Source organism: Bos javanicus, chromosome 7 (genome assembly GCF_032452875.1).
Source record: "Bos javanicus breed banteng chromosome 7, ARS-OSU_banteng_1.0, whole genome shotgun sequence".
NCBI lineage: Eukaryota > Metazoa > Chordata > Mammalia > Artiodactyla > Bovidae > Bos > Bos javanicus.
Window position 1 is genome coordinate 68,636,352 of NC_083874.1, and position 13,750 is coordinate 68,650,101.

At 46.6% G+C, this 13,750-nt stretch overlaps 1 protein-coding gene across 4 annotated transcripts in view; it reads left to right on the forward strand.

Annotated features, from left to right (window-relative positions):
- The window catches only part of CYFIP2 (cytoplasmic FMR1 interacting protein 2), a 134,302-nt gene that overhangs the window by 89,280 nt on the left and 31,272 nt on the right, over positions 1 to 13,750 (forward strand). For all 4 annotated transcript variants that reach the window (XM_061424174.1, XM_061424171.1, XM_061424172.1 and 1 more), the window contains 3 exons: positions 4,099 to 4,242; positions 5,971 to 6,061; positions 6,898 to 7,028. In XM_061424174.1, coding sequence (XP_061280158.1) covers positions 4,099 to 4,242; positions 5,971 to 6,061; positions 6,898 to 7,028 — 366 coding nt within the window. The remainder of the gene's footprint in view (positions 1 to 4,098; positions 4,243 to 5,970; positions 6,062 to 6,897; positions 7,029 to 13,750) is intronic.

A 13,750-nucleotide genomic window follows, 5' to 3' on the forward strand; every position in this document is an offset into this window, starting at 1 on the left:
GCTGGTATCAACTCTGCTCCCTGTCACATCTGTCCCCGTGTAGGATATACACTGTGTTGTACGAAATTTTACCCCATAGATATACTCTCCAGATTCAGAGAATCGTGACTATAGCCAAAGCATCTGGGAGAAATTTGATCAGGAAGCTGTATTTTCTTAGTCTTTCCTTTCCAGTTACCAAAGGAAAGGAATATGAAGGGCTGTTATTTCAGCCAGTACTTCCAGTGTGCCTGGTACCATGCTAAGAGCTGTATGTATGTCACCTCATTTAAATCTTGTACAATCCTCCCAGAGTTGGTATTATCTTTACTTAGGGAGTGAAAAAACAGTGAACATGTTAGTCACTCAGTCATGTCTGACTCTTTGTGACCCCATGGACTGTAGCCCACCAGGCTCCTCTGTCCATGGGATTCTCCAGGCAAGAATACTGGAGTGGGTTGCCACATCCTCCTCCAGGGGATCTTCCTGACCCTGGGATCGAACCCAGGTCTTCTGCATTGCAGGAAGATTCTATACTGTCTGAGCTACCAAGGCTTAGAGAGTTTAAATAATTTGCTCAGGATCATCTAGCTAGTGAATTTATGGAACTGGAATTTGAACTCAGGTGTGCTCACCCCAGTAAATAACTCTGGACTCAGACAAAGGAAGAAAAGAAGTCGGAGAATCATACAGGGGAAGAAAGTAGCTGATTGCTTTCTGTCCCCTCTAGGAATATCCATTTGAAAGTTCCATGCTGTTCAAAAGTTCCCTTCACAGGATATTTGAAAAAGACACTGAATATGCTCAGAGCTTCACTGGGTTCAGAGGAGAGGCCCAGCTCCAGGTGGGGAGGGTGAGGAGGAAGCTCCCCTGGGGATGAGTCCATGTGATAACCCTTGGACTGTGAGCGCAGCCCAGCCATCCCTCTCCCGTGCCCATGCGGGCTCAAGCTGCAGCCTCTTTGGGAGGAAACTCAAATCAGGTTTTTGTTTTTTAATCTTTGAAAGCAAATATTGGGAAGTGAATTGGACTATGATGTACCCCAGTGGGCTTTTTAATTTACTTTTGTTATTGAAGTATAATCATAAGCAATAAAATGCACTGTCTTTGTTTAGGCTGCTGTAACAAGAATACAGTAACTGGGTGGCTTAGACAGCAAAGATTTCTCACAATTCTAGAGGCTAGAGAGTCCAGGATCAAGGTGCCGGCAGATTCCGTGTCTGATGAGAGCCCACTTGCTGGTTTGCAGATAGCCTTCTTCTCCTAGTACATGTGGAGAAGAGAGGGGAGGTGCAGGTGGGGAGGGAAAAAGAGAGAGAGGAAGGGGAGGGGAAGAGGGAGAGGGAGAGAGCATTTTCATGTGTCTTCCTCCCAGGGCACTAATCTCATTGATGAGGACTCCACCCTCATGACTTAATTACCTCCCCAAAGTCCCACCTCCTAATACCATCACACTAGGGATTAAGATTTCAACAAAAAAATTGGGGGATGAGAGCACAATCATTTAGTCAATAACATGCACAGATCATGTGTGCATATAGTTTCATGAGTTTTGACAAGTGTATACATGTGTGTAGTCAAGAACCCAGTCAACGTGTGGGACATTTCCATCATCTAGCCACCACCAGAGGGAAGCCATGGTGTGTCTACTGTTTGTTTTCCCCACTCTCATCCCTGGAGAGGGGGCAGGAAACTATGGAGTGGGCTTTGGTTACAGAGCCAGAGCCGAGATGCACTCACTTGGGAGCAGGATTACCTTCTGCCACGTGTGCCCTGGTGCCTCACTCCCCTCTCTCTGGTCCCTGCCTGTTTGGCAGGGTGGCCTGTTACAGAGACACTAAAATGGTTTGCTCCACACACAGAAAGTTATATGGCCTGGCTCCATGGTTGACTATATCAAACTCAACAATTCATATACTCCAGGATTTGCTGATCATCACCCTCTGTGAATATCATGCTTTTTAATCTGTTATATTTTCCCTCTCCACATAAACTCCTCTTGCCCTACCCCATTTAGAAATCTTTAGTAACTACCTACAAGGTGTCCCTCTTCCAGGCTCAGGCAGAGTTCAGAGCGCTATTTTTTCACACTCTGTGTGTGCATGCTCAGTCACTAAGTCATGTCTGACTCCACCAGACTCCTCTGTCCATGGGGTTTTCCAGGCAAGAATACTGAAGTGGGTTGCCATTTCCTTCTCCACTCTCAAACTCCAAGCCTCTCCATATATAGGCATTAACTTAGCAAGAGAACTGTTATTCAGCCTGTTGGATGAGTGGGCTTGTGATTCCTCATGAATTCTTGTTATTAGTGGACATTCTAATTGTGTTCCTCATGTATCCTTCTTATTAAAGGGTACCATGATTGTGATGCTTGTTTGTGAAGTTTAGAATATAGTAAAACATACTTGATGCAAAACCTAGGCTGAACATAATCAAATCTTCCCTGATGCATGAATCTTGCAGAGCTCCAGAAGCACCACCACAGTTCCTTTTTAATTCATGTAGGATTTCTAATCGGAGAAGGCAATGGCACCCCACTCCAGTACTCTTGCCTGGAAAATCCCATGGATGGAGGAGTCTGATAGGCTGCAGTCCATGGGGTCGCTAAGAGTTGGACATGACTGAGCGACTTCACTTTCACTTTTCATTTTCTTGCATCGGAGAAGGAAATGGCAACCCACTCCAGTGTTCTTGCCTGGAGAATCCCAGGGACGGGGGAACCTGGTGGGCTGCCATCTCTGGGGTCACACAGAGTCAGACACGACTGAAGCGACTTAGCAGCAGCAGCAGCAGCAGGATCTCTAATTAGCCAGCTAATAGATTACAGATGTGGTCTTTACAAATTTGCATGCTCTGTATACAAGATTTTTACAATTCCAGATAGGAGAACTGTACTCAAATCTAAGGTTAGAAGTGAAGTTTTTTCTTTACAAAAAAAAAAAAAAAGTTTAGGGTTTATGTAATAATTCTGCTTCCAAAGTTCACCTTTGTAGGCAGAGGTTAAAAACATGGGCTTGGGATCACAACCACCTGGGTTCAGACAGGGCTCAGTTACCTATGAACTGTGTGACCTTGAGCAAGCTACTTACCACCCTGAGCCTCAGTTCCCTCATCTGTGAAATGGGGCCTAGAATTGTACAGATCACAGATCACATACATGGGTTGTGTGAATTAATTGAAAATGCACTTGGAGGGCTTCATGCAGCCTGGCATGAAGTGGTCCTTAAGTGGCAGCATTTCAAAACAAAGTCAATGATAACTTCAGTGTCTCAGCTAGCTAAGTGAGACCAACTCAGAGCCCTTTATTTTGATCCTGTATTCTCAGACAGAAAGACCTTAAAGAGATTCCACTAATTCAGCAACAGCATCTCACGGGGTCCAGAGGACAGTGGAGTTGGCCCTTCAGTGGTCAGGGCTCTGGGCCCTCAACCAACACCCAATCAGAACATCTCAGCTTTTGTCTGTTTCCTGTACTTATTTCTGACATCTTTTTTTCTTTTTTTTTTTTTGCTACTCAAAAAGCTTCAAAACCAATATTCTAATCCAACCCACTCATTTCATAGATGAAGAAACTGAGGCTCAAAATTCCTGTATGGTTTTCCAACGTGGTCGACAGAGGTCTCCTGCCCCCAAGGGCTCTTGGTTCTCAAGACCCTGCCCTGTGATAGATGAAGACACCTCAAAGTAGAAAGAAGGCAACGATGAATCAGCTATTGAGGTTTCACCACGGTTCTTCCAGCCAGTTCCTAGCATTGAAAATTCCCCTAGAGAAAGAAAAGCATTTGTTTTACCCTCGCTCTGTGGCTCAAGTGTGAAAGTCCTGGTTTGTGTGTGGACAGTCAAGTGTAGCATGAGTCCTATTTTATAAAAAGATATTTGCTTGGAGGCCCTTTCTCCTGTTCTGTTAGGGAACTGCTGCCCCATCAGATGCTCCATCCTGTGGTCAGTGACCACCACTCTCTAGTAGCATCTTGCAAAATGTATTCATAGGGGTTCCCCAGTGAGAGAACAAGGACATCAAGCTTCTGTCCTTCTATGATTGAAACACCTCCTGCCAGGACTCATGTAGTGTGCATTCAGTTCTCTGCCACTGACTTGGCCACATCCTCTGTTTTCCAGCCTCTCAACATCGCCTACAGCCACATCTACAGCTCCTACAGGAACTTTGTGGGGCCCCCGCATTTCAAGACCATCTGCAGACTCCTCGGTTACCAGGGCATTGCTGTGGTCATGGAGGAACTGCTGAAGATCGTCAAAAGCTTGGTGAGGAAGGGGCCCTGGGAGGGGCCCAGTGGGGAGCAATGAGGCCTGCTTTTACTTTTTACCTGGCCTGAAAAATCCAGTAACAGGCTTTTCAGCTCTGTCTGTAGGAATCACCCAGGGAATGCTTTGCCCTTGTCCCCTGATTCCTCTCACCTATCACCCTGTAACATTTCATGCATTTTCTGACCTGCGTTTTTTTGCCTCCTCTTTTCTGATGGCAAGCTTACTCTTAGAACTTGCTAACTGAATTCAGCAATCTTGACTTTGACTTTAAGGCCTACTGGCGCTAGTGGTAAAGAATCTGCCCGCCAATGCAGGAGACATAAGAGACGCAGGTTGGATCCCTGGGTGGGGAAGATCCCCTGGAGGAGGGCATGGCAACCCACTCCAGTATTCTTGCCTAGAGAATTCCATGGACAGAGGAGCCTGGTGGGCTACAGTCCATGGGGTCACAAAGAGTCTCACAAAAAGTGGGCAGGACTGAAGTGACTTAGCATGCATGCATGCAATGACTGCTCATACCCACCTCCTGTGCTGCATTATCTCATTTGAGCATGACAAATCCATGACACATGTGCTGCCGTTTTTTTCCACCCACACCCTTGGCAGATATCACTAATCAGTCACCACACTTCTTCCCCTTGGGATTTCTTGCTGAACACTGATACTGGCCTAGAATTGTGTATCCCTTTGCCATCATTCTATATCCACACCAAGTATGGTCATGTGAGCATTCATTTAACCAGGGTACTGCTGCAGCAAGGCTTAAACATTTAAATAAGATTTTCTTGAAAGTTTGAGATGATGAAAGAGAAATAAAGCATATCTATGTCAGGAATAGCAAGCAGAATTCGTCTGCTAACTTTAGTCCTCTGGTAGCGACTATAAATAATGAGGGGTTGTTCTAGGTTGTGAAGCTAAATTTAAAGAAGAAAATGTGGTAATTGATTAAAGGTGTCTACGACAGACACGGGAGGGATGAATGAACCATGAATTTTCTGTGCATAAATTAGATGATGTATCAATCTTCATAGCTCCCTGGTCCCATTTCATCTTAGATCTTAGTTTAGCTCTCGTGTAAGTGCCCCAACCCCAGGAAGGACCCCATGCCTAGAAATTGCCCCCCCTTGAAGTCTGTGAGCCCAAGGGGAAAATGAGAGCATCCCCTTTTCTGTCTTATAAAGGCCCACGTTCCCTTACAAAGGGCAATGGGGCCGGCCCACTCCCTTAGGAGAGATCCTGCCGGTCCTCTTAGGGAGCTTGGGACGCTGTGACACATACGTTGACACATACAGCATAGACTGGGTGGCTTCAGTGACAGATGTTCATTGCCCATGGTTCTGGAGATTGGAAGTCCAGAGCACAGAGCCAGCATGTGAGGACCATCCTCCTTCACAGACAGCTGCCTTCTCCCTGTGTCCTCACATGGCAGAGAGTGTCTTCCTCTTGCTCCCTCTCCTCTCTTCTTTTAAGGCATTAATCCCTTCTTGAGGGTTCCTCCCTCATGACCTAATTCCTTCCCAAGGCCCCATCTTCAAATACAACCGTACTGGGGATCAGGGTTTCAACATATGTATTTGGGGGGAGAACAGATATTCAATCCATAGCACTTATCCACAGGTCTCAGCTGAACCCCTGTACAGCCCCACTGGCCCAGCATTCAGCCCTGAGACACTCATATGCAGCAGCCGTGGATTACTCACTCATCTTGTACTCTTCCTTTGTCAGCTCCAAGGGACTATCCTCCAGTACGTGAAAACATTGATCGAGGTCATGCCCAAGATATGCCGTCTGCCCCGGCACGAGTATGGCTCCCCAGGTGGGTGATGGGGAACCAGGAGCGGGGTGTGGTGACAGGAAAATAATCCAGACCCATCCCACGGTGAAAGGGGGCTCTGGCAATCTACCTTGAAGTATTTGCTTCTCTGATGTGGCATCAGACTGTCACAACACTGGGTTTGCACCCTCTCTCTGCCACTAAATTGCCCTGGACCACTTTTAATCCCCCTGATAAAAACAGTATCGTCTTCCTTCAGTGAACATAAGTGGTGCCCGCTGGGCCTGCCTCACAGCACTGCCCGGAGGCTGGAAGAGGTCCACAAATGTGAGAACCGTTAGGTTGTGAGCAGCGAGGTTTAGTTGTAAAGGTCTTCCTTAGCTCAGCACATCCACATTCCTTCCTCCATGTGCCTATTTGGAGGAGACCGACACCCCAGGCATGGCGTAGCGTGGCATTTCTAAGGTAAGTCAGGAAATAGGAGTTTTCACCATTCAATCTCTGGGCAGAGAAGTCAGCCAGTCTTCCTTTCGCTGATAGTGACAGCACCTGGAATGAGTTTGGAGCCTGGGGGATGGGGAAGGGTGGAGACTATGAGTTTAGTACCAGGTGTTTTTCCTAACTACCAAGATGCCGGGTGCTGGGTCAGTGTGAGCCAGAGCAGGAGAGGGCTGGGACTGATAGCCCTAGCTTTCATTCCCAGCTGCCCCACTTACTGGCTGTGTGACTGTGGAGATGCCACTTACCTTCTCTGAGCCTCGTCTGAAAAGAGGGGTCACAGTGCCTGGTCCAGGGTGTTTTTATGAGTGTTACATGAGCTATTGCAGATACAGTGCTTAGCATGACCCTCCCACTAACCCTCCCGCTGCACCTCCCAGGGATCCTGGAGTTCTTTCACCACCAGCTGAAGGACATCATCGAATACGCAGAGCTCAAGACTGACGTGTTCCAGAGCCTGAGGGAGGTGGGCAATGCCATCCTGTTCTGCTTGCTTATCGAGCAAGCTCTGGTGAGTTCTGAGCCCCAAGGAATTGGCGTGTCTCCAGGCTGGAAGGGTACCCCCACCCCAACAGATGCCCAAGGCCCCTCGAGCGCATCCCACCTGGGAGCCCTGCCGCTCAGCTGTGTGCTCTTCCAGGGCGGGCACGTGCTCCTCTCCATTCCACTCAGACCTCTCTGACACCCAGATACTGGGAGAAGCAGGTCCTGGAGTCAGAGGGGCCTGGCCTTCCCCCCCCCACTGCCCACCTTCCACTAGCAGCAGGGCTCTGGCAGTCTGTCAGAGTCCGGGTTTCCATTCACCCGTCAGACACAAGATAACTCCTGGCAACCACAGGCCAGGCACTGCGCTGGGAGGTGCAGTGCAGTGTCCTGGGTGGTGGAGAGGAGACCTGTCCTGAAAAGTGTCTACACGGAAACGATGTGTTTACCGTCGGAGCAAGTGCTGTGAGGGACGATTGCCAGGTCTGGAGGGAACACCTGTGGTGTGGTCTTGAGGGTGGGGGAGGACCTCCCTGAGAAGGGGGCCTGAAAACTGATCAGGAACTGGCCTCATGGAGAATCAGGGACAGCTGTTCCGGGCTGAGGGGAGAGCACATAGTGCTTTCTTCATTTGTTGTCATGGAAGACAGGGATTCTCACCCTGCAAGGCAGTTTAGAGGCTGAAACGAGGTAAGACATGAAAGTGAAAGTTGCTCAGTCGTGTCCGACTCTTTGCAACTCCATGGACTATACAGTCCATGAAATTCTCCAGGCCAGAACACTGGAATGGGTAGCCTTTCCCTTCTCCAGGGGATCTTCCCAACCCAGGGATCAAACCCAGGTCTCCTGCATTGCAGGCGGATTCTTTACCAGCTGAGCCACAAGGGAAGCCCCAAGACATGTAAAGTAAGAGCTAAATAATTGGTTTGAATTATGCTAATGGGCAAAAACATGAGTCCCTGTGCTTCTGCATCTTGGGACCACACAGAACTTGTTCGTGGCTTGCTCATGGAGTCTGCATTCTCCACACCCTCCCAGTGCTCTCCACTCGGCTCTGGTCCCGTAAGGCGTCCGCAGGTGGGCCTGGCCGTCTAGGCACAGGGTTAATGGGCAGCACTGTGGAAGGAAAGGCATGGTCCTCAGGACGCAGCAGGAACATCTTTCAGCATCCATTCCTGCCATCCTCTGTCCACACACACATTCAGCAGAAGGGTATTGAGAACCTGCTCACTGCCGGGTGCATCCCTAAGTGGCAGGTTAGTGGCCATGAATAGGACAGACAAATAATTACCATTTTTATTCCGGAAAGGGTGACGATGGAAGCGGTAAACAACCAGAGATGTGAGTGCAGAGGGTAGGGGCTGTGAAAGAATAAACAGGGAAACAGGATAGCTCAAGAGTCGCAGGTGCTGGGAAGCATGTGCTGGTTTTGGAGAGGATGAGGTCTCTGAGAAATGCTGAGAACCCTGGAGTGAGCTGGGGCTGAGGTGGGAGAGGCCGGGGCCTCAGTCCTGGGCCAAGGGGGCGCCTCGGGAAGCCTTGGGATGCTGTAAGTGATTGGAGGGGGGCAGATTCTGATTTATTGTTTTAAAGGCCCTTTCACTGTTTGGAGAAGCAGCAGCCAGAAGGTGAGTGAAGGGCCAGGCTATTTGCAGTTGTCCAGTTTGGCAGGGTCATCTTAGAGGCACAGAAAGAGAGGGGCAGGAGGAGGAGGAATCTGGAAGGAGGTGAAGTGAAGGTAGAGGTGGCAAGGAAGCAGTGAGAGCACAAACTCAGAATGAGAGCCCAAGAGGGTTCGTCCTCTGGACCTGTGAGCTGCGGCGAGCCGGCCCGGTCCACATCGGTGCCTCGTCTCTGCAGCCAGGGATCTGGATCAGCTGTTCTCTTGGACCCTTCCCCCTGACAGTCCCTGAAACACAGTCTATTTTGTGGGGAGTAATAGCCTCTCTGTTCTCCTCAAAATGGACTAAGTGTTCCTCTTCATGGTAACAGGTTTTTAAACATGGTTCAGCGGGCCTGGTTGCTATGGCAACATAGCCGTCAGAAGTCACAAGGACAAGACACACAGGAGAAACTACTCAAGGCCTCAGGAAGATGAGGAGACATGCAGGTGGGCGGGGGGGTGGGCAGGTCCCTGAGGCCCTAGTTCCCAGTGTCTCTCATGAGCACTGTTCTGCACAAGGAGCATCGGTTAACTTCCCACGTACAGACCCCCAAGAGGCAGACGGTGGACGGGGCTACAAGGAAAGGAAATCCTTTCTCAGGCATCCCTGCCTGCATGGTCAGTTGCAGGTACCACTGCGGTCAACAGAACACTCACATCAAAGGCCTTCAGAGCTAAGAGAGACCCCAACAGTTTATATGGCCCAACCTCCTCTATGCATAAGTTAGGAAAGGAGAGTCAGAGAGGGTGCAACTCACCTGAAGTCACACAGCACATCAGTAGCAGAGGTGAAAGAACAAAGGCATGGGTTTCCAGTACTGATCGTCGGCCTTAGGGGAATGTGAGTGGGAGGAGACATAGCAACAGTCAGGGCTCGGGGCTTCCCTGGTGGTCCAGTGGTTAGGACCCTTCACGCTTCCACTTTGAGGACACAGATTCAACCCCTAGTGGGAACTAAGATCCCATGAGCCACATGGGAGGCTGTGAGCTCTGCTTTCTACTTAGACAGCTGGAGAAATCCCCAAGATAAGACAGTGCTTTCTGAGATTAGAATGAGGCAGGAGCTTTTGGGAACTTTTTAATTTATGAAGCCGGAATAAATATTTAAATGACATATTGATTATTCTTATTAAGTAGGAGGACTAATAACAGAAAAAAAAAGAAAGAAAGGAGGAGGAAGGGAGGAAGGAGATTATGTCCGTAGAGGAAAGGCATTTAAACTGGAATGTCCGTCCAGTGGAGGACTGTGTAACAGTCAAAAAGAATAAAGTATGACGGTGTCTTTGCACATACAACATAGAAAATGGTGAAAGACATAACAATGAATAGAAAGAAAGTGAGTTCCATGATAAGACACATTATGCCATACAAGCAAAATAAACAAACAAAGCCCACAAAATAACCCTGCATTGGGGGGAAAAAATCTGGGAAAATCATCCTATAATTCAGTCATTTTTCTCTAGGTATTACAGAGGGAGCTAGGATTAGAGGGCAACAGAGACGTTTGCTGTATCTGAAATGTTGAATTTTTTATAAGGAATATATATTCATGTATTATCATTGACTAAAAGTTAATTAAAAAGATACAAGTAGTATATCATTGGAGAAGGAAATGGCAACCCACTCCAGTGTTCTTTCCTGGAGAATCCCAGGGATGGCAGAGCCTGGTGAGCTGCCGTCTATGGGGTCGCACAGAGTCGGACACGACTGAAGCGACTTAGCAGCAGCAGCAGCAGCAGCAGTATATCATAGTTTCAGGAAAATTGGAAGGATACAGAAAAGTATAAGATGAGAAGCCTTTTGCCCACTGGTCTCTTGTATTCTAATAGCTTTATAGAGTTTTGTCCTGTTGTGGGGTCTATATCTGTATATATGTACAAATACCTTCTCTTGCTCTGTGGCTTGTCTTTTTAAAACAGATTATTAATATATCATTAATTTGTAAATGGATGGAATATAAATTGAAAAGATTGATCTCCTGGACAAAGATATGTATTCTGTAAGTTCGGTGCTTACAAAAAAGTAAGGATGCAGTAGCAGAACAGAAATGCATACACCCAAGGGGTGGGTCCTTGTTTGCTCGGTGTTTTTAATGAAGGTCTAGTAAGCATGCCAGCTCAAACGGTAAATAATCTGCCTGCAATGCAGGAGACCTGAGTTCGATCCCTGGGTTAGGAAGATCCCCTGGAAGAGGGAATGGCACCCCACTCCAGTATTCTTGCCTGGAGAATTCCACGGACAGAGGAGCCTGGCAGGCTACAGTCCATGGGATCGAAAAGAGTCAGATGTGACTGAGCGATCTTCACAAGGCACAACAAGCATAGAGTAATTCAGTTGACCCTAGAACAGCACTGGGGCTAGAGGTGCCTACCCTCTCTTCAGCCAAAAAGTTATGTGTAACTTTGCAGTCAGCCCTTTGTATCTGCCATTCCATATCCATGGTTCCAATCTGTAGATTCAACCAACCATGAGTTATAATACTGTAGTATTTACAATTGAAAAGTATCTGAATAAGTGGACCCATGCTCTTCAAACCCATGTGTTCAAAGGCCATTTGTGTATGGAGTATGCAGTATTCTCACTGCATAGACTAGTTGGATCACCCATTTTACTGTGGATGGATGTTTTCATTGCTTACTGTTTGATAATGCCATGAATAAAGAAACCATGAATGTTCTTATATATTTCTTTTGGCAGAAATGCTCTCATTTTTTAATTATTAATTTTAAATCAATAATTATTAGTTTTATTAAATTGCTACTCTAGCATATACCTCTTTTTTTTCTTTTTATAAGGCCATTTTTTATTTTATTTAGTTTTCTATTTTTTTGACCATGCAGCGCAGTATGCCGGATCTCAGTTACCCAGCCAGGGATCAAACCTGTGCCCCCTGCATTGAAAGTGCAGAGTCTTGACCACTGGACCGCCAGGGAAGTCCCCTGTGTGGTCTCTCTTTTATTGGGTAGATACCTAGTAGCAGAATAGCTGGATTGATGTGAAGACATTATGTTTAGCTTCAGTGGATACTGCCAAAAAGCTATACAAGGTGGTTGTACCAGTGTATACTCCGTTCAGCAATGCGTGGGAGTTTTCATTTCTTCACATCCTCATGAACAGTTGGATCGTCTGTCTTTTCAGTTACAGCCGTTGGTGGATGTGTTGTGATATCTCACTATGGTTTTGATTTCCCTGATGACTAAGGATGCTGAACTCTTTCCATATGGTATTCCCATTTGGACAGAGACTCTTGTGAAATGTTGTTCAGTATTTTTGCCTATTTTATTACTGAGTTATCTTTTCCTGTTGATTTGTAGCAATGATTTATATACTGTCTGTGAGTGTGTTCGTTACTCAACCGTGTCCAACTCTTTGCAACCCCATGGACTGTAGCCTGCCAGGCTCCTTTGTCCATGGGATTCTCCGAGCAAGAATACTGGAGTGGATTGCCATTTCCTTCTCCAATATACGTAGATACATGTATTACAAATATATTTCTGTGGCATGTCTTTCAATGAACAAAAGTTCTTAAGGTTTATTGTATTTCTCATCTACATTTTCCTGTGTGGTTGATGCTCTTGTGACTTGTTTAAAGAGATGTCCCCTATTCTTAAATCATGAAGATAAGTTATCTTCTGAGAGTTTTAGAGTTTAGCCTCTCCAGGCTCAATAGAACTTTAAGTCTATTATTCACCTGGAATGGATGTTTGTGTTGAATGGGAAGTAGAAAGCCAACTTCATTTCTTTCCTAAGTTGCCTCAGCACCACTAATTGAAAAGCCCTCTTCCTGGTCTGCAGACGTAGTTCTGTGTCTGTCATTTATCAAGTGTCCACAAAGGGCTGGTCATGGGAGGCTTTTAATGAATACTTGAATCAAATCTGAAATGAACCATATGTGTTAGGTATCTGTTTATAAACCTATTGTGTTTTTAAAGGAAATTCTATTACTAGTGACTAGTATCGCCTCTACTATCTTTTACTCTGAGAAATCATAAGGAAGTATTCCACAACGTAAAGTTTTGGTTCAAATGTTGTGTGGTTTTCAAGCCATCAGCCCATTGTTTGCTATGCCAGTGCACACCAGGAGAGGGCCCTATTCGTTCACGGGAGCAAGGGAGGCCAGCATCCCTGCAAAGGAGGCAGCCCTTCTGTCTGCCTTTTGCAGCCAGACCTCCCGTCCAGGACTTGAGAGTCACTTGAACACTTGAGAGTGTTCCCTGCCTTAGGCCCTGTTGTTTGTTTATTTTCTCATCCTAATAACTAAGTGAGCCATAGTCATACTGGTCAGTCAAGAGTGGTTCTTACCTTTATAGGAATTGAGGACAGTTCAGCCCCAAACTCATAGATCTGAAGGCTGCTCAGAGGTGCAAGAGTCGTCAGGGGCCATCCAGGGCAGGTGTCTTGACCTCAGCACCGCTGACATCGAAGGCCAGATAGTCCATAGTTGGGGGTACCTCCTGTGTGTGGCAAGTTGCTGAGCCGCATCCCTGGGCTGTGCCTGCTAGAACACAGGAGCACTTCCCCAGTTGTGACAACCAAAATGTCTTCATCTACTGCTTAGTATTCCCTTGGAGGACAAACCCTCCCTCTTGCTGAGAACTACTGATCTGATGCAATCCTAGTTCCACAGTTTGCAGATAGGAAACTAAGGCCCTGAGGAGATAACCTTCTCAGAGCTGCAGCTACTCAGCTAGTGCAGAAGTTAAGACAAGAACCCAAGACCCTCACAGTTCAAGTACTCAAGGCCAGAGAGCTGTTCTGCTGAGCTTTGCAAATTGCTCTGTTGGCTTTTGTTTTTATTTTCGTTTTAGTTCCAGCTCCATGTCTGACCCCTCTATTTCCTGCTTCCACTATGTAGTCCGTTTTCTTTAATTTTGCTTTTCTCATGGCATAACTGAAATCAATGCATTGCTAGACAACAGGTTCAGAAAGAATAAAACAGAAACCATAGTGCCACACCAAGATAACCACTGTTCACATTTCAATGTGTTCATGTTCCAGCATATTAATTTTCCATATATATATATATATATTTTTTTTTTTTTTTTACTTTGTTTAGTTATAAAAGTAATAGTCACCAAGCTGAAAAG